This window comes from Heterodontus francisci, unplaced genomic scaffold (assembly GCF_036365525.1).
Source record: "Heterodontus francisci isolate sHetFra1 unplaced genomic scaffold, sHetFra1.hap1 HAP1_SCAFFOLD_237, whole genome shotgun sequence".
In the NCBI taxonomy this organism is placed as follows: Eukaryota; Metazoa; Chordata; class Chondrichthyes; order Heterodontiformes; family Heterodontidae; genus Heterodontus; species Heterodontus francisci.
The window spans coordinates 1,328,975-1,347,923 of record NW_027141318.1 but is presented as its reverse complement, the minus strand read 5'-3'; the positions used below and the strand labels follow the sequence as shown (position 1 = coordinate 1,347,923).

At 44.9% G+C, this 18,949-nt stretch overlaps 1 protein-coding gene across 1 annotated transcript; it reads right to left on the bottom strand.

The window, feature by feature from the left end:
* Window positions 1–14,103: 14,103 nt before the first annotated feature.
* LOC137362780 (probable G-protein coupled receptor 139) lies at window positions 14,104–17,743 on the bottom strand. Its single transcript, XM_068027024.1, has 2 exons — window positions 17,677–17,743; window positions 14,104–14,999 (listed from the first exon to the last, which is right to left on the bottom strand). The coding sequence occupies exons 1-2, from the start codon at window positions 17,741–17,743 to the stop codon at window positions 14,104–14,106; spliced, it is 963 nt and encodes a 320-aa protein (XP_067883125.1).
* Between the last annotated feature and the right edge of the window lie 1,206 nt (window positions 17,744–18,949).

Here is an 18,949-nt window from a genome sequence, read left to right as displayed (position 1 = left end):
GGGTCGCGATGGTCTGGAACTCACTGCCTGAAAGGGCAGTTGAGGCAGAGACCCTCAACTCATTCAGAAGGAGTCTGGATAGATACCTCAAGTGTGGTAAGCTGCAGGGCTCCAACCAAATGCTGGAAGGTGGGATTAGAATCGGTTGATCGTTTTTCGGCTGGCACAGAGAGGATGGGCCAAGTGGCCTCTTTCCGTGCCTTAAAATTTCTATGTTGCCCTCACCAACTCTATTTTTCCCTCTGTTACCCTCTGAATCCCAGTCTCTCCCTCTCTGTTACTCTCTGAATCCCAGTCTCTCCCTCTCCGTTACCCTCTGAATCCCAGTCTTTCCTGCTCTGTTACCCTCTGAATCCCAGACTCTCCCTCTCTGTTACCCTTTGAATCCCAGTCTCTCCCTCTCTGTTCCCCTCTGAATCCCAGTCTCTCCCTCTCTGTTACCCTCTGAATCCCAGTCTCTCCCTCTCTGTTACCCTCTGAATCCCAGACTCTCCCTCTCTGTTACCCTCTGAATCCTAGACTCTCCCTCTCTGTTACCCTCTGAATCCCAGTCTCTCCCTCTCTGTTACCCTCTGAATCCCAGTCTCTCCCTCTCTGTTACCCTCTGAATCCCAGTCTCTCCCTCTCTGTTACCCTCTGAATCCTAGACTCTCCCTCTCTGTTACCCTCTGAATCCCAGTCTCTCCCTCTCTGTTACCCTCTGAATCCCAGTCTCTCCCTCTATGTTACCCTCTGAATCCCAGTCTCTCCCTCTATGTTTCCCTCTGAATCCCAGTCTCTCCCTCTCCATTACCCTCTGAATCCCAGTCTCTCCCTCTCTGTTACCCTCTGAATCCAAGTCTCTCCCTCTCTGTTACCCTCTGAATCCCAGTCTCTCCCTCTCCGTTACCCTCCCGATCCCAGTCTTTCCCGCTCTGTTACCCTCTGAATCCCAGACTCTCCCTCTCTGTTACCCTCTGAATCCCAGTCTCTCCCTCTCTGTTACCCTCTGAATCCAAGTCTCTCCCTCTCTGTTACCCTCTGAATCCCAGTCTCTCCCTCTCTGTTACCCTCTGAATCCCAGTCTCTCCCTCTATGTTTCCCTCTGAATCCCAGTCTCTCCCTCTCTGTTACCCTCTGAATCCCAGACTCTCCCTCTCTGTTACCCTCTGAATCCCAGTCTCTCCCTCTCTGTCTCTCTCTCCCTCCCTCTCTGTTTCTTTCTCTCTCGCTGTCTCTCTCTGTCTCTCAGTGTCTCTCCCTCTCTCTCTCTCTGCCTCTGTCCACACCTCTGTCTCTCTCACACCATCTCGCCCTCCCTCTCTCTGTCTCTCCCTCTCTCTGTCTCTCCCTCTCTCTGCCTCTCCATCTCTCTCTCTCTCTCTCCTTTTACTTTGTCTCTCCCTATCTCCCTTTCTCACCCTCTGTCCATGACTCTGTTTACATCTCTCTCATTCTCTGTCTCTGCCTATCTCTCTCTCTCTCTCTCTCTGTCTCAGTCCATGACTCCATCTGTGGCTCCCTTACACCATCTCTCCCACTCACTCTGTCTCTCTCTCTGTCCGTCCATCTGTCTTTCCCTCTCTGTCACTTCTCTTCTCTCCTTCTATCTCTGTCTCTCTCTCTCTATCCCTCCATCTTTCCTTCCCTCCCTGTCACTCCATCTCTCTCCTTCTCTCTCTGTCTCTCACTTTGTCCCTGTATCTGGCTTTCCCTTCCTGACACTCCCTCTCTCTCCTTCGCTTTCTGTCTCTGCCACTCTCTCTGTCTCCCTCTCTGGCTCTCCGTCTCACTCCTTCTATCTCTGTCACTCCCGCTCTCTCTCTGTCTCTCGCTCTGTCCAACCATCTGTCTTTCCTTCTCTGTCTCTCCGTCTCTCTCCTTCTATCTGTCTCTCCATCTGTCTTTCCCTCTCTGTCTCTCCCTCTCTCTCCTTCTCTCTCTGCCTCTCTCTCTGTCTCTCTCTCTGTCCCTCCATCTGTCTTTCACTCTCTGTCACTCCCTCTCTCTCCTTCCATCTCTGTCTCTCTCTCTGTCCCTCCATCTGTCTTCCCCCCGCGTCAATCCCTCTCTCTCCTTCTATCTCTGTCTCTGTCTCTCTGTCTGTCCCTCAGTCTGTCTTTCCCTCTCTGTCACTCCCTCACTCTCCTATCTCTGTCTCTCTCTCTCTATCCCTCCATCTGTCCTTCCCTCCCTGTGACTCCATTTCTCTCCCTGTCTCTCTCTTTGTCACTCCATCTGTCTTTCCCTCTCTGTCTCTCCACACTCTCCTTCTATCTCTGTCTCTCTCACTCTCTGTCTTTCCATCTGTCTTTCCCTCCCTGTCACTCCCTCTCTCTCCTTCCATCGCTGCCTCTCTCTCTCTCTGTCTCTCCAACTGCCTTTCCCTCTCTGTCTCTCCCACCCTCTCCTTCTCTCTCAGTCTCTGCCTCTCTCTATCCCTCCATCTGTCCTTCCCTCCCTGTCACTCCATCTCTCTCCTCTCTCTCTCTCTGTCCCTCCATCTGTCTTCCACCCCCCATCACTCCCTCTCTCTCCGTCTCTCTCTCTCTATCCCTCCATCTGACCTTCCCTCCCTGTCACTCCATCTCTCTCCTTCTCTCTCCGTCTCTCACTTTGTCCCTCCATCTCTCTTTCCCTCTCTGTCTCTCCCTCTCACTCCTTCTATCTCTGTCTCTCACTGTGTTCCTCCATCTGTCTTTCCCTCTCTGTCTCTCCCTCTCTCTACTTCTCTCTGTCTCTGCCTCTCTCTCTGTCTCTATCTCTGCCCCTCCAGCGGTCTTTCCCTCTCTGTCTCTCCTTCTATCTCTGTCTGTCCATCTGTCTTTCCCTCTCTGTCTCTCCCACTCTCTACTTCTCTCTGTCTCTGCCTCTCTCTCTGCCCCTCCATCGGTCTTTCCCTCTCTGTCACTCCCTCTCTCCTTCTCTCTGTCTCTCCCTCTCTCTCCTTCTCTCTCTCTCTGTCCCTCCATCTGTCTTCCCCCCCGACTCTCCCTCTCTCTCCGTCTCTCTCTCTCTATTCCTCCATCTGACCTTCCCTCCCTGTCACTCCATCTCTCTCCTTCTCTCTCTGTCTCTCACTTTGTCCCTCTATCTGTCTTTCCCTCTCTGTCTCTCCCTCTCACTCCTACTCTCTCTGTCTCTCACTGTGTCCCTCCATCTGTCTTTCCCTCTCTGTCTCTCCCTCTCTCTCCTTCTATCTCTGTCTGTTCATCTGCCTTTCCCTCTCTGTCTCTCCCTCTCTCTCCTACTCTCTGTCTCTGCCTCTCCCTCTGTCTCTCTCTCTGTCTCTGTCCCTCCATCTGTCTTTCCTTCACTTGCACTCCCTCTCTCTCTCCTTCTATCTCTGTCTCTCTCTTTGTCCCTCCATCTGTCTTTCACTCTCTGTCACCCTCTCTCTCCTTCTCTCTCACTCTGTCCCTCCATCTGTCTTTCCCTCCCTGTCAATCCCTCTCTCTCCTTACATCTCTGCCTCACTCTCTCTGTACCTCCATCTGTCTTTCCCTCTCTGGCTCTCCGTCTCTCTCCTTCTCTCACTGTCTCTGCCTCTCTCTCTGTCCCTCCATCTGTCTTTCCCTCCCTGTCACTCTATCTCGCTCCTTCTCTCTTTGTCTTACACTCTGTCCCTCCATCTGTCTTTCCCTCCCTGACACTCCCTCTCACTCCTTCTCTCTCTGTCTCTCTCTCTGCTTTCACTGACACTAGGAGAGCGACAGATGGAGGGAGGGTTAGATATGACGGCATAGAGAGGGCTGCAGTGAGGGACTAACGTGGAGAGAGAGAGATTGTTGAGGTGGATGAAGAGGATAATGTAAGATATATTAATGTGATGAAATCCTTCACTGCTGTGTACACAAACATATTTGAGATAGGTATGGAGAGAAAACGAACATCGGGAGAGGGAGGAATGCAGATGAATTTGGGGCCCAGGCGGTCACTTTTGATGATCCAGAAGGAATAGCCTCCATTTTAAATATTCAGCCAGCTATTCCACTGTGGGAACCATCACACCCTCATGATATTGTTTGTGGAAATTTCATGCTGGCTTATTGGTTAACTTTTAAACCTGTGATTGATAGATTCTTGTTAACCAAATGTATTAAGAGATAAGGGGCAAAGGTAGGATATATGGTGTAAGTTTGATCACAGATCAGCCATGATCTCATTGGATGCCGGAACAGGATTGTGGGGTTAAATTGCATCCTCCTCTTCCGATATCCCCTGTTAAATATCCTTCTTTCTCTGTCAGTCACCCTGTCAGTCTATGTCTCTCTGTTTCTCTCTTTCTGCCTCTCTCTCCATGTCTCTATCGGACAGTGTAGAGTGAGATTCACTCTGTATCCACCCCATGATGTTCCTGACCTGGGACTGTTGGATCGGACAGTGTAGAAGGAGCATTACTCTGTATCTAATCCATGCTGTACCTGTCTGGGGAATGTTGATGGGAGAGTGGAAACAGAGAGGTCTGGGACCAGGGTCCTCATGGGGAGGACTTAATGGTGCCTCCTAATTGACCAGTTAGCAATATTGGTGCTCCAGGGATGAAAGGGACATTGGCTGAGTGGATACGACATTGGCTGAGAGAGTGGACAATGGTTGTTTCAGACTGGAGGGAGGTATACAGTGGAGGTTTATATTAGGACCACTGATCTTTTTGATATATACTAATGACTTGGACTTGTGTTTACAGGGCATAACTTCAATGTTTGCCAATGTTTGTGTCATCTGCAATGTAATAAACCGGGAAGGGACTAGTAGCAGACTTCAGGAGGAGAGTGGCAGTCTGGTGAAATGGAACACACAAGAACAAATGAATTAGGAGCAGGAGTAGGCCATTCGGCCCCTCGAGCCTGCTCTGCCATTCAATGGCTGATCTGATTGTGAACTCAACTCCACTTTCCTGTCTGTGTCCCATAACCCTTGACTCCCTCATTGATCAAAAATCTATCTAACTCAGCCTTGAATATATTCAATGATCCAGCCTCAACTGCTCTCTGGGGAAGAGAATTCCACAGACTGACCCCCCTCTGAGAGAAACACATTACTCCTCAGCTCAGTTTTAAATGGGACGTCCCTAATTTTTAAACTGTGTCCCCTAGTTCTTGTCTCCCCAACAAGGGGAAACATCCTCTCAGCATCCACCCTGTCCAGTCCCCTCGGGACCTGAGATGTTTCACTCAGATCACCTCTCATTCTTCTAAACTCCAGTGGGTATAGACCCAACCTGTTCAACCTTTCCTCATAAGATAACCCCTTCATCCCAGGAATCAGCCCAGTGAACCTTCTCTGAACTACTTCGAATGTGATTATATAATTTCTTCAGTAAGGAGACCAAAAGTGTCCACAATCCTGCAGACGTCGTCTAACTTATGCCCTGTACAGCTGTAACAACACTTCCCTACTTTGATATTCTATTCACCTTGCAATAAACAACAACATTCCATTTGCCTTCCTAATCACTCGCTGTAGCTACACGGTAACATTTTGTGATTCATGTACCAGGACACCCAGATCCCTCTGTACCGGACAGTTCTGCAGTCTCTCTCCATTTCAATAATATACTGATTTTTATTCTTCCTGCTAAAGTGGACAAGCTCACATTTTCCCACATTGTACTCCATCTCCCAATGTTTTGCTCACTCACTTAACCTATGGAAATCTCTTTGTAGACACTTTATGTCCTCTTGACAGCTTACTATCCAACCTATCATTGGACAGACACAGGGCAGGTTAACTTCAATGCTGAGAAATGTGAAGTGATGCATTTTGGAAGGAAGACTGAGTGATATAAACTAAATGGTACAATGTTAGAATGGGTGACAGGACAGAGAGATCTGGGATTTCATCAATGTTTCCCGTTCTACCCAAAAGCTCAATTTGGGGCTTGGAATCTGTGAGTTGAATTTAGCTTCATCCTGAAAAGTGTTAGCAAACGTGTTGGGAAATGTGTCAAAAGCTGTTTCCATTCAGACATTCCTGCATTGTGGAAGTGTGATCTATCTTTGCAGAGACAGGAAATAGAGTTGTTTGAATGGACCTGCAGGTTTTAGTTGATGCAATAAGGTGAGAATTTGAATTGTGTCCCTTCCAGATACACAGAATTGAAGGTATTTACAGAACACCACATGAAGTAGTTTACCAATGTCTGACAAACTTCAAAGACTTCAAACACATGGAAGAAGAGGAGAAGGGAACAATATACAAAACCTCAGTCAGTCAGACAACAGCAGGAGGAAAATGAATCTCTTTTTATGGGTTTTAATTTGAAGGCCTGAGCTGATGATTGAAAAAGTAAGAGTTCAAATCCCACACTGGGCTGTTGTGAATTTGAATTTTGTGGAAAGTTCATATTCCTTACTTAGTGACTGAATAAACAGAATAGAATCAGTTCTTCACTGATGGTAATTCATTATTTAAATACTGCACTTTAAAATCTCTGTGACTGCTGAATTCAATAAAGAGCGAGGCTGATATCAGAAATATATTTAAATTTATATTTAATTGCCTGTACAAACTAAATATATTGACTATATTGTATAAACAATGAACTGTTCTCCAACACCAATAACCACAGGGATTATTGTTTGAATGTATTAATTGAGTTGCATTACTGGGATCTATCGATTAGATTTCCTCTAACACTCTGCTGCAGTCTCTCCCTGTGAATCTCAGCCTCTCCTCTCACTGTATTGAATCCTCAGTCTCCTCATCCATTGCTTCAGTTTATCCACTTCCACAAACCATCTGCTCCAGTCTCCCCTCCTGCTCCAACATGTCCTTTCCCTTCTCTCCCTCCCAATCTCACTCACTGGCTCCACCTCCAGCTGCCTTGTCCAACCTGATCGGAATACAGTTACATGGGAGTAGGAGGAGGCCATTCAGCCCTTTGAGCTTGCTCCACCATTCTAGATCATGGCTGATACTCAAACTTAGCGCTGCAGTTTTCTGCCTTTTCCCATTTGATAACATTTCCTGTCGGTTCCCTGAAACCAGAGCAACAAACCAGCTACACATCCCGGTCTCCCCAAACCTTCCCAACCAACAGTCTGGAGACACATTCCCAATTAACACATTGGATTCCATCTCTGTAAAAATCCTTCTCATTTCCCCACTGACACTGCATCCTCACTCAGTACTTCCAGTAGATCCGGTGCTGACTTTATTCACTTTCTGCATCAATTTCCCAATTCATTATTAATAACTGTGTTTACAAACATTTCACTGTGACAAAGCACTGCCCGGGTCAATGAATCAGTTTTCACTGCTCAATGCAGCAACAAAGCTGGAAATTTCAGCCCAGATCCTGTCAAACTGCTGCTTTGTCTCCAGATCTGATCAGTAACTTCTCTTCTTCCTTTTCTCTCTCTCTTCCAGTTAACTTGGTGGCGATTGTGATCCTGTCCCGAGGAAAGTGTGGTCTCTCCAAATGTATCAGTGTCTACCTGGTGGGAATGGCAGTGTCTGATCTCCTGGTCGTTATCACTAATCCCATATTGAGCTGGATTGTTTCAATTTATTTCCCATATTCATTCCTGAGAATTACTCCTGTGTGTTCTCTCATTATCGTTCTGCTTTCTGCATCCACAGTTGTTTCTGTCTGGCTCACAGTCACTTTCACCTTTGATCGATTTGTGGCCATTTGTTGTGAGAAGCTGAAAACAAAATATTGCAGCGAGAAAAGGGCGGCTGTGGTTGTGGGAACAGTGAGTGTGCTGGGCTGTTTAGAGTCTCTCCCCTGGTACTTTACACTGAAACAAAAATTCATTATTGATAATGTTCCCATGGGTTGTGGTTATAAACTGAGCTTCTTCACTTCCCCCAAATGGGGGGCATTTGAATTGTTTGACCTCATTTTAACCCCATTGTGTCCCGGTCTTTCTGATTTTGCTGCTCAATGTTCTGACTGTTAGACGGATTTTATTCTCCAGTAAAGTCCGCAGGGGATTCCGGCGCCACAGCAATGCAGAGAATCACAAGGACCCAGAGATTGAGAATCGCAGGAAATCAATTATTTTCCTCTTCAGTATATCCGGCAGTTTTATCCTGTTATGGGTGACCCAGGTTGTGTTTAACATTTATACTCGAATTGCAGATATTTATTATTATTCCTCCCTCACTGACCCTCTCTTTATCACAAATCAAACATCAAAGATGCTGCAGGTTCTCAGTTCCTGCAAAGATGCTGCAGGTTCTCAGTTCCTGCAAAGATGCTGCAGATTCTCAGTTCCTGCAAAGATGCTGCAGGTTCTCAGTTCCTGCAAAGATGCTGCAGGTTCGCAGTTCCTGCAAAGATGCTGCAGGTTCTCAGTTCCTGCAAAGATGCTGCAGATTCTCAGTTCCTGCAAAGATGCTGCAGGTTCTCAGTTCCTGCAAAGATGCTGCAGGTTCTCAGTTCCTGCACGAACACATGTATTTACATTGTGACCCAGACTAAATTCAGACAGGAGCTGAAGAAGGGGGTGAAATACCCTCTCAATCTCATAGTTAAATTACTGAAATCATAGAAAGAGCTGAAGGGTTTCAAACACTGGAACTAAATCCCATTCCCCCTCCTCCCCCCCCAGACCCCCAGCTCCACCTCCCACCCTCCACCCGCCTCTGTGATTATTTGAACGGCGCCATCTTTAGTCCTGGCAGCTGCCTGAGCGTGGGCAGACCCTGACGTTCAACTGGAATAGTGTACTTTTGCGCATGTGCGAGTACAGCGCCACCTCGCGGGTGCTTTGTCAACAACCGTATCCCGTGGACAAAGCTGCAAATCGCAGTGATTGTGATGTGTTGAAAGGGGCAGTAACTGCAGTGAGGCAGGGACACCAGCAGATGGAGATGGTGAGAGAGGGACAATAACTGCAGTGAGGCAGGGACACCAGCAGATGGAGATGGTGAGCGAGAGACAGTAACTGCAGTGAGGCAGGGACACCAGCAGATGGAGATGGTGAGCGAGAGACAGTAACTGCAGTGAGACAGGGACACCAGCAGATGGAGATGGTGAGAGAGGGAGACAGTAACTGAAGTGAGGCAGGGACACCAGCAGATGGAGATGGTGAGCGAGAGACAGTAACGGCATTGAGACAGGGAGACCAGCAGATGGAGATGGTGAGAGAGGGACAGTAACTGCAGTGAGGCAGGGACACCAGCAGATGGAGATGGTGAGCGAGAGACAGTAACTGCAGTGAGGCAGGGACACCAGCAGATGGAGATGGTGAGAGAGGGTCAGTAACTGCAGTGAGGCAGGGACACCAGCAGATGGAGATGGTGAGAGGGGACAGTAACTGCAGTGAGAGAGGGACACCAGCAGATGGAGATGCTGAGCCATTGCTGATGGGAGATTCTGTGTGACTGAGTTTGAAAGTTTCCAAAAGTTTGAGGAGTTTACTTTCTGTAAACTTGAGATGCTGAATGAAATAATTTCAATTCAATTTGTGTTAAATGGCTATCTTCCTACTATGTGAACACTTGTAACATTAAACTGGTTCCTTCGGCACTATCCACAACTCCACCGACCTTCGTGTCATCCGCAAATTTACTAACCCACCCTTCTACACCCTCTTCCAGGTCATTTATAAAAATGACAAACAGCAGTGGCCCCAAAACAGATCCTTGCGGGACACCACTAGTAACTAAACTCCAGGATGAACATTTGCCATCAACCACCACCCTCTGTCTTCTTTCAGCTAGCCAATTTCTGATCCAAAGCCCTAAATCACCTTCAACCCCATACTTCCGTATTTTCTGCAATCGCCTACCGTGGGGAACCTTATCAAACGCCTTACTGAAATCCATATACACCACATCCACTGCTTTACCCTCATCCACCTGTTTGGTCACCTTCTCGAAAAACTCAATAAGGTTTGTGAGGCACGACCTACCCTTCACAAAACCGTGCTGACTATCGCTAATGAACTTATTCTTTTCAAGATGATTATAAATCCTGTCTCTTGTAACCTTTTCCAACATTTTACCCACGACCGAAGTAAGGCTCACAGGTCTATAATTACCAGCGCTGTCTCTACTCCCCTTCTTGAACAAGGGGCTAACATTTGCTATCCTCCAGTCTTCCGGCACTATTCCTGTCGACAATGATGACATGAAGATCAAGGACAAAGGCTCTGCAATCTCCTCCCTAGCTTCCCAGAGAATCCTAGGAAAATCCCATCTGGCCCAGGGGACTTATCTATTTTCACACTTTCCAAAATTGCTAACACCTCCTCCTTGTGAACTTCAATCCCATCTAGCCTTGTAGTCTGAATCTCAGTATTCTCCTCGACAACATTTTCTTTCTCTACTGTAAATACTGACGAAAAATATTCATTTAACGCTTCCCCTATCTCCTCTGATTCCACACACACCTTCCCACTACTATCCTTGATTGGCCCTAATCTAACTCTAGTCATTCTTTTATTCCTCATATACCTATAGAAAGCCTTAGGGTTTTCCCTGATCCTATCCGCCAATGACTTCTCGTGTCCTCTCCTTGCTCTTCTTAGCACTCCCTTTGGATCCTTCCTGGCTAGCTTGTAACTCTCAAGCGCCCTAACTGAGCCTTCACGTCTCATCCTAACAGAAGCCTTCTTCTTCCTCTTGACAAGCGCTTCAACTTCTTTAGGAAACCACGGCTCCCTTGCTCGACAACTTCCTCCCTGCCTGACAGGTACATACTTATCAAGGACACGCTGTAGCTGCTCCTTGAATAAGCTCCACATTTCGATTGTTCCCATCCCCTGCAGTTTCCTTCCCCATCCTACGCATCCTAAATCTTGCTTAATCGCATCATAATTTCTTTTCCCCAGCTATAATTCTTGCCCTGCGGTATATACCTGTCCCTGCCCATCACTAAGGTAAACCTAACCGAATTGTGATCACTATCACCAAAGTGCTCACCTACATCTAAATCTAACACCTGGCCGGGTTCATTACCCAGTACCAAATCCAATGTGGCATCGCCACATTGCGGGCACAGAAACGCCTGTCTGTTCGCCTAACTGTTGAATCTCCTATCACTATGGATCTCCCGGTCTGTTTCCTGCCCTGCTGTGCAGCAGAGCCATCCGTGGTGCCACGAACTTGGCAGCTGATGCTTTCCCCTGAGAGACCACCACCCCCACCCCCCAGCAGTATCCACAGCGCTATATCAGTCTGAGAGGGTGATAGCCACAGGGGACTCCTGCACTAACTGCCTGCGCCTACTACTCCTCCTGGTGGATGGCCATCCCTCTTCTGCCTGTGCAGCCATTACCTGCGGTGTGACCACCTCGCTAAACATGCTATCCACGGCGTCCTCAGCACCGTGGTCCTCACTGGATACAGGGGTGCGGTGCTAGAGGATTGGAGAATTGCTAACGTTGTACCTCTGATTAAAATAGGAGTGAAAGATAGACAGAATAATTACAGGCCAGTCAGCTGAACCTCAGTCGTGGGCAAATTATTGGAATCTATTCAGACAGATAGGATAAACTGTTACTTAGATAGGCACAGGTTAATCAAGGATAGTCAGTATGGATCTGTTAAGAGAAGATCTTGTTTGACCAAATTAATCACATTTTTTGAAGCAGTAACAAAGAAAATAGATGAGAGTAGTGCAGCTGATGTGGTCAACATCGAATTTAGCAAGGCTTTTTACAAGTTCCCACATGGCAGACCGGTAAAAAAAAATTCCCATGGGATTCGGAGAAATGCAGCAAGGTGGATACAAGATTGGCTTAGTGGCAGGAAACAATGGGTAATTGTTGACGGGTGTCTTAATGACTGTAGGGCTGTTTCCAGTGGTATTCCGTGGAGCTCAGTACTGGGTCCCCTGCTTTTTGTAATATATCTTAACGATTTGGATGTAAATGTAGGGGGCATGATCAAGAAGTTTGCAGACCAGACGAAGATTAGCTGTTTGGCAGATAACAAGGAGGATAGCAGTAGGCTGCGGGAAGATATTGATGGTCTGGTCAGATGGGCACAAAAGTGACAAATGGAATTTCAGACAGAGAAATGCGAGCTGATGCATTTTGAGAGGTCAAACAAGGCAAAGGAGTACACGATAAATGAGAAAATACAGAGAAGTGTAGAGGAAGTGAGGGACCTTGGAGTCAATTTCCACAGATCCCTGAAGGTAGCAGGACAAGTCGATAACGTGGTTCAGAAGGCATAGGGAATCTTTACCTTTATTAGCTGTGGTATAGAATATAAGAATAGGGAAGTTATGCTGGAACGGACTAAATCATTGGTTGGACCACAACTTGAGTACTGTGTGCAGTTCTGGTCACCTTATTACAGAAAGGATGTAATTGCACTGGAGAGGGTGCAAAACAGATTTACGAGGATGTTGCCAGAACTGGAACAATGCAGGTTGGAGGAAAGATTGAATAGGCTGGGTTTAGTCTCTTTGGAACAGAGAAGGCTGAGAGGAGATCTGATTGAAATGTACAAAATCTTGGGGAGCCTGGATAGAGTGGAAGTGAAGGATTTATTCACCTTAGCAGAGAGGTCAGAGACGGGGTGGGGGGGGGGGGGGGGGTGGGCATAGCTTTATACTGATTGCTAGAGAAATAGAGGGGAGATGAGGACAAACTTTTTTCACCCAGAGGGTGATAGGGCTCTGGACCTCACTGCCTGAAAGTGTATTTGAGGCAGAGACGCTCAACTCACTGAAAAAGAGTCTGGATATGTACCTCAACTAACATAATCTGCAGGGCTAAGAACCAAATGCTGGAAGGTGGGATTGAAATAGGTGGATCCTTTTCTGGCTGGCACAGACACGATGGGTCAAAGTGGCCTCTTTCTGTGCCTTAAACATTTGATATTTCTATGATTCTATGGTTCTTGGAAGATTAAAATACTAAATTATTCCTCTTTTCTGCTGATATTCGTTCTATGTTTTTTTTTACCAATCTTTTACCTCGTAATTCAAATGACATCTGATTCACAGGTCTTACGAATCAATGTCTGGTTGTTCCACTTAAGAATTCCCTTCCTTAAATGAAAAAAAGTTGGTCAGACTAATCAGAGCAAGATTCCACTCAACTTCGCAAGCAATCATTTCGTTTCAGCCTTTTTCAACGTCTGGCCCCAAGTTGCACCATTGCATATTTTGGGATTTTCATGCTTAAAAAAATTTTATTTAAAAATTCTCAGTTCTGAATTTTCAATTTACCACAATGTGGTCCTCAGTTGTGCCTGACCTAACAAGTTACAAATAACGACTACTTATGAATCCAGTATAATTCATTAAGCAATATGATATAAATACTGATCATAAAAGCACTGACAGCAATGTGGAAGTTTCTTATCCTTCAAGACCAGGATTCTTTGAATGTTGCCAGCACAGGCGATGCCTTTGTTCTCCTATCTCTGAATTGACATTACGTTGAACTGTGTTTCAGAATAATTACACCACAGACACCACTGTAAACTGTACCAGCAAAGACTCTGAGTTTCCATCTTTTGGGCTTCCGATTCCTTATTATGATATCCTTTGAATTAACTCTTCCATTAGTTTAACGTGATGTTCATCTGTTGTCACCACACCTCTGTAATTAGAGTGGAGTACGCTAAAAGCATCTCCATCTCTTATTTCCTCGGCTCCAAGAGTTAACATTTCATTGTGTGAACACATATTACATCCTGTAGATACAAAGCAGTCGTACGAGCACAGTTTCATCTTCTTATCAACAATGTCAACTACCGTAAACAATTCACCTCAACATTCCCAGGTTGCCAAAGCAATTAAGAATAAATGTGTCCAGTGGAATATCAGGAAAAAATATTGTTTTTAAACATAAATGTTTTATTCTACAGATACATTTAATTGATCAAGTCAGTTAGCATACATATTAAACTACATGGTTCCTGTTTAATGATAGGTGTCATATCCAGTTCAAGCTTCTTTCACATCAGTTCCTTTAGGGAGAGCAGTCACTCTTCTCCTGACCCATTTACGAAGTTCATCTCTTTCCCTTTGCTCACTGCTTGTTATCTTTTATGATTTCTGTTCATTTACTTCCCATCCTCTTGCTCTAGACCCCCTCTTCCCGTCACTAACAGCTCTAGTGTTTGTCTTTACCCCGACAGGCCATTTTCTTCTGGACCTCCAGCGGTCACCTCTTGTCCATTAACCACTGGATCTTTAAGCTGGTCTCAGTTGCTTTGTTTATTAATTAATTTAATAATTGATGTAACTGGATATTTCACGGCGCTCTTTAACTGCTCTCTGAACTCGGACTGAGTGGCCACATAAATAAATGTGTTTGTACAGCAACTTACATTCCGTAGCATATATGCGACCTTTTCAAAGATATAAAAAGAATCATCATCTAAGAAATAACCAACATCAAAGATATATAAAATATACACCAGCCACAGAAATATGAAATTGCCAGATATGCTGAAGAGTAAAATCATGGACTTCCTTCTTCTCTCCATTTCACAGTCACTGTGATTATCTTTCTTGCTCTGACCCCTCAGTCTCTGGCGAAGTCGACTGGTCACTAAAATGTGTCTGACCGTCAGAGCATTCAGCAACAGAATTAAAATGAACGGCAATAATGGTGTTAAAACTTTTTCAACTCTTCTCCATCCAATCCACCGAGGGTCAGTAAAATAGCTTGGCTTATTAGAACAGCTCCATTCTACATTGTCTGTTACCCATCCAGGTTCATATCTAAAGTAGATGGGAATATTTTTCAGACAGAGCAGGATGCCAGTTGTTGACAGAACCACACTCGCAGTTTTCCTGGTGCAATATTTTGATTTCAGCTTCTGGCAACAAATGGCGACATATCGATCAAATGTGAAAGTGATGGTGAACCAAACGGAACAGTCGACGGCTGCACGGATCAGGGCATAGAGAGGGCGACACACAGAGGTGAGTTTCAGGAAATTAAATGGGAAATAAAAGTTATTGATTCTCCGGAGTATGATCTCAGTGATAATGACCAGTAGATCCGCCGTTGACATGGCCACCAGGTAACGGGTGGTGCAGCTGGAGAGTCCGCAATTTCCCTTGGACAGGATCACAATTGACACTAAATTAACTGGAAAGGAGAGAAGGGAGAAGTGGCTGTAAATTACTGGAAAAACATTCTCCGCTTCTCAACCCATGCAGGAAGGATTTTAGAACGAAAACCGTTTGGATTGGGATCGGGTCCATGACCTCAACCTGCCTCCAACACCAACACTTCCAGATTTAACAAATCCTGGACGGGGGGAGGTACAGCACCCCGCTCACCGGACGCTGGTCAACTAGTTAAATATAGTAATGAGGAGCCAAAGAATGGGTAGACTGGAGAACTGTACCCGATCTCCAACCACTGCCAGTGTAGGAACCCATTCCGGACTCGAAACACTCCCTGGTGTCGAAAAAATTCCTCCCCGATTCGAACCAGTCCCACAGATAGGAGGCACTCATACGTCTTGGACCACTCTCTCTGATGTATAAATGAGTTAGATTGAAAAGGGAGTTTATTGAGTCAATGCAAATGTGATCACAGCACAGGCTTTCATTTCTACAGGAATATCATTAAAAGAAAAGTGTCATAATAATGTATTATAAAGGTGGTGATTGAACATGTAAATAATGTGTACTCTTCTGGACTAAACGTGATAAAAATATCCAGGGTAACCAACAGGTGCACGTATTCTTCACAAAAATAATACCATAACTGGGAGATTATAGTTATTGGGATATGTTGTGGCTCTATTCTGTCGATAAGAGAAGGATGAGTGTTGAACTAAAAGAGGCCTTTAAAATTATATAAGGTTCAGAGAGGGATAACGTGGACCTGATATTTTCATCTTTGCTGGTGACCAGTTCTGCATTTCCTGAAAATAAAATGGTCATCAATAAATGCACGATGGAATTCAGGAGAGATCTATTTACTTGTACTGCTGGGAACGTGGAATTGAGACCTCTTGGAGTAGTTGCAATGGGGGGAAAAACATGACGAAGCGAAGTTAGTACATGAGGGAGACAGGATTGGAAGGATATACAAATAGGAATAGACGAGCTGGAATAAAGAGTGGCTCGTGAAGAGCAGGAAGACAGCCATGATCTCGTTGCATCGAATGCCCAGTTTATGTGCTGTAAGATCAGTAACTTGTCTATTAACAAGTCATAGTCATCAGTATTTTTCGTAATATTGAAGAGGATTATTTATTATTGCAGTGCACTCATGACCAAACGCTTCTCAGGACCGTGCTCGGGAAGGAAATTAATCAGCACCTGATAGTGCTGTCAACAACTCTACTTAGAGAAAGAGTAAGATGGGGACCAGCATTGAATACAATGACAGATACGCCAGGAAATACACAGTCCCTAGTATAAAAGCAAAATACTGCGGATGCTGGAAATCTGAAACAAAAACAAGAAATGCTGGATTCACTCAGCAGGTCTGGCAGCATTTGTGGAAAGAGAAGCAGAGTTAACGTTTCGGGTCAGTGACCCTTCTTCGGAACTGACAAATATTAGAAAAGTCACAGATTATAAACAAGTGAGGTGGGGGTTGGGCAAGAGATAACAAAGGAGAAGGTGCAGATTGGACCAGGCCACATAGCTGACCAAAAGGTCACGGAGCAAAGGCAAACAATATGTTAATGGTGTGTTGAAAGACAAAGTTGAAAGACTCCACCCTGCTCTCATGCTCACATCTCTGTCCTGGGATTGCTGCAGTGTTCCAGTGAACATCAACGCAAGCTCGAGGAACAGCATCTCATCTACCGATTAGGCACACTACAGCCTGCCGGACTGAACATTGAGTTCAATAATTTCAGAGCATGACAGCCCTCCACTTTACTTTCATTTGTCGTCATTTTTAGTTATTTTTCCTTCCTTTTTTTTTGCATTCCTTTTTACATTTTTTACAATCTTTTTTTGCATTTATTTCATTTCATCTTAGTTTGTTCAGTTTGCTTACCCAGTGTTTTTTTCAGGTTGTTTTTCTTCAGGTTTGCACTTGCTGATGTTCAATATTCAGTATATTCACACCTAATCTGTACTAATGCTTTGTCTTTCAACACACCATTAACATATTGTTTGCCTTTGCTCCGTGACCTTTTGGTCAGCTATGTGGCCTGGTCCAATCTGCACCTTCTCCTTTGTTATCTCTTGCCCAACCCCCACCTCACTTGTTTATAATCTGTGACTTTTCTAATATTTGTCAGTTCCGAAGAAGGGTCACTGACCCGAAACGTTAACTCTGCTTCTCTTTCCACAGATGCTGCCAGACCTGCTGAGTGAATCCAGCATTTCTTGTTTTTGTTTGACACAGTCCCTAGTGTTACGTTGTCCACACCAGTTAGTCAGACTCAATCAGTGCAGTTCCAGAGTGACAAAGACTCCCAGTTATACATGATCGCTGATGTCAGGTGCTCCACTCCAGTTCGTGCACACACACACTGCATAATTCTGCATTAAGAGATAATTCCAGTAATCCTTCCCCTCTGAGATTTTCCTGTTTGAGCTCTGATTCTAGAGAATACAACATTCCACATAATTCAACAACTTTACAATGCAGTGTGCCTTGAGCTTGAAACAGTTGAGACAACAGATTAAAATTGCACAGATAATTCAGGAAATTAATACAATTATATTATTGAATGTGTGTCTTTGTAACTGTAACCATTCGATCTCATGTAATATTATTATTCCCATGGTAATGGTAGAAACCAGCTCATTCACAGATTTACAAACCTTCATTGGTTATATACACTTACCAGGAACGCCAATTATTGCAAGGGTCACATAGAATATGTTCCTCACCCATTGAATTGGTCGATGCATTTTCTGCTTGGAGTGATCGGTCTGTTTGTGCTGCATGTAATATCCCTGAAATAAATTCTGAGCTGACACATTCCCAGTGCATTAACTTTATGTCCTCCCGGATCTCCATGGGAATACTGAGGTTGCAAAATTGTTCTAACTTTTTTTCTTAATCTTGAACAAACAGATTACGACAGCTGTGTTAATTCCCTGTTGATGGAATATATTTTCCACTAAAATTGAATTGAACCCATTCCTACCTGCAAGACTGGCCAAATCTGATCACAATAAGCAACTATTCAGAACTGGAAGCTGTGTTAAAGAGAAATGAAGGAAGTCCTACAAAAATCATGAGTCCCATCTGTAGATTTCATGTCGTTTTAGTGATGGCCTTCACTCTGCATGACTGTTCAGAAATTAAATTCCTAACGTCAGAGAAGCCTCTAACCGTTCGTCTATACCGTGGATGCTCTCTTTATCTGTGCAATTCCGTTCAACAATTCATATATTCAAACAAAAAGGAGTATAGAATGGTTGGAACACAGCAGCTGGCCATTTAGTCTGTCTTGTCTGTGTCAGCTCTCTGCACGGGCAGTTCATCTAAACTTACTCCCACATCTCCTCATCACTGACCTGCATTGTTTTTTTCTCTTCAGTTTGCTTATTCAATTCGCTTCTGATTGAATCTGGCTTCACCACTCTTTCAGCCAATTCATTTCGTATCCTAAACACGTGCTGTGTAAACATACGTTTTCCCACATGTCGCCATTGATTCTATTGACAATCCATTAAACCCGCGTCCTTTGGTTTTCGCCACATCTGCCAATGAGAGCGGTTTCTCTGTGTCTACTCTGTTTAAACCGCCCATGCTTTGGAACAAATCTATCAGCCTTTCTCTCAATTTGATTGTCTAATCTGTCAGCATAAAACATCTGTGACCCCTGGAATTTTCTCTTGAACATTTTCGACATCCGTTGTAACGTCCACACATTGTTCCTCAAAGTGTGGTGCCTAGAACTGGACACAATGGCAGGATTGTCAATATCGTTCTATCCCTCACACAGTCCGAGCTACTCTGTTTCCCTTTTCAACCTCTTTATCCGATACATCGATGATTGTGGCTTTGTCAAACCCTTCTTTCACATAGAGTTCGAAACTTTAATCAAATTTGCATTTAAATATCTGTACCTCCCTCGCCTGAAAACGGTCCATCTGTGACTCTTCACT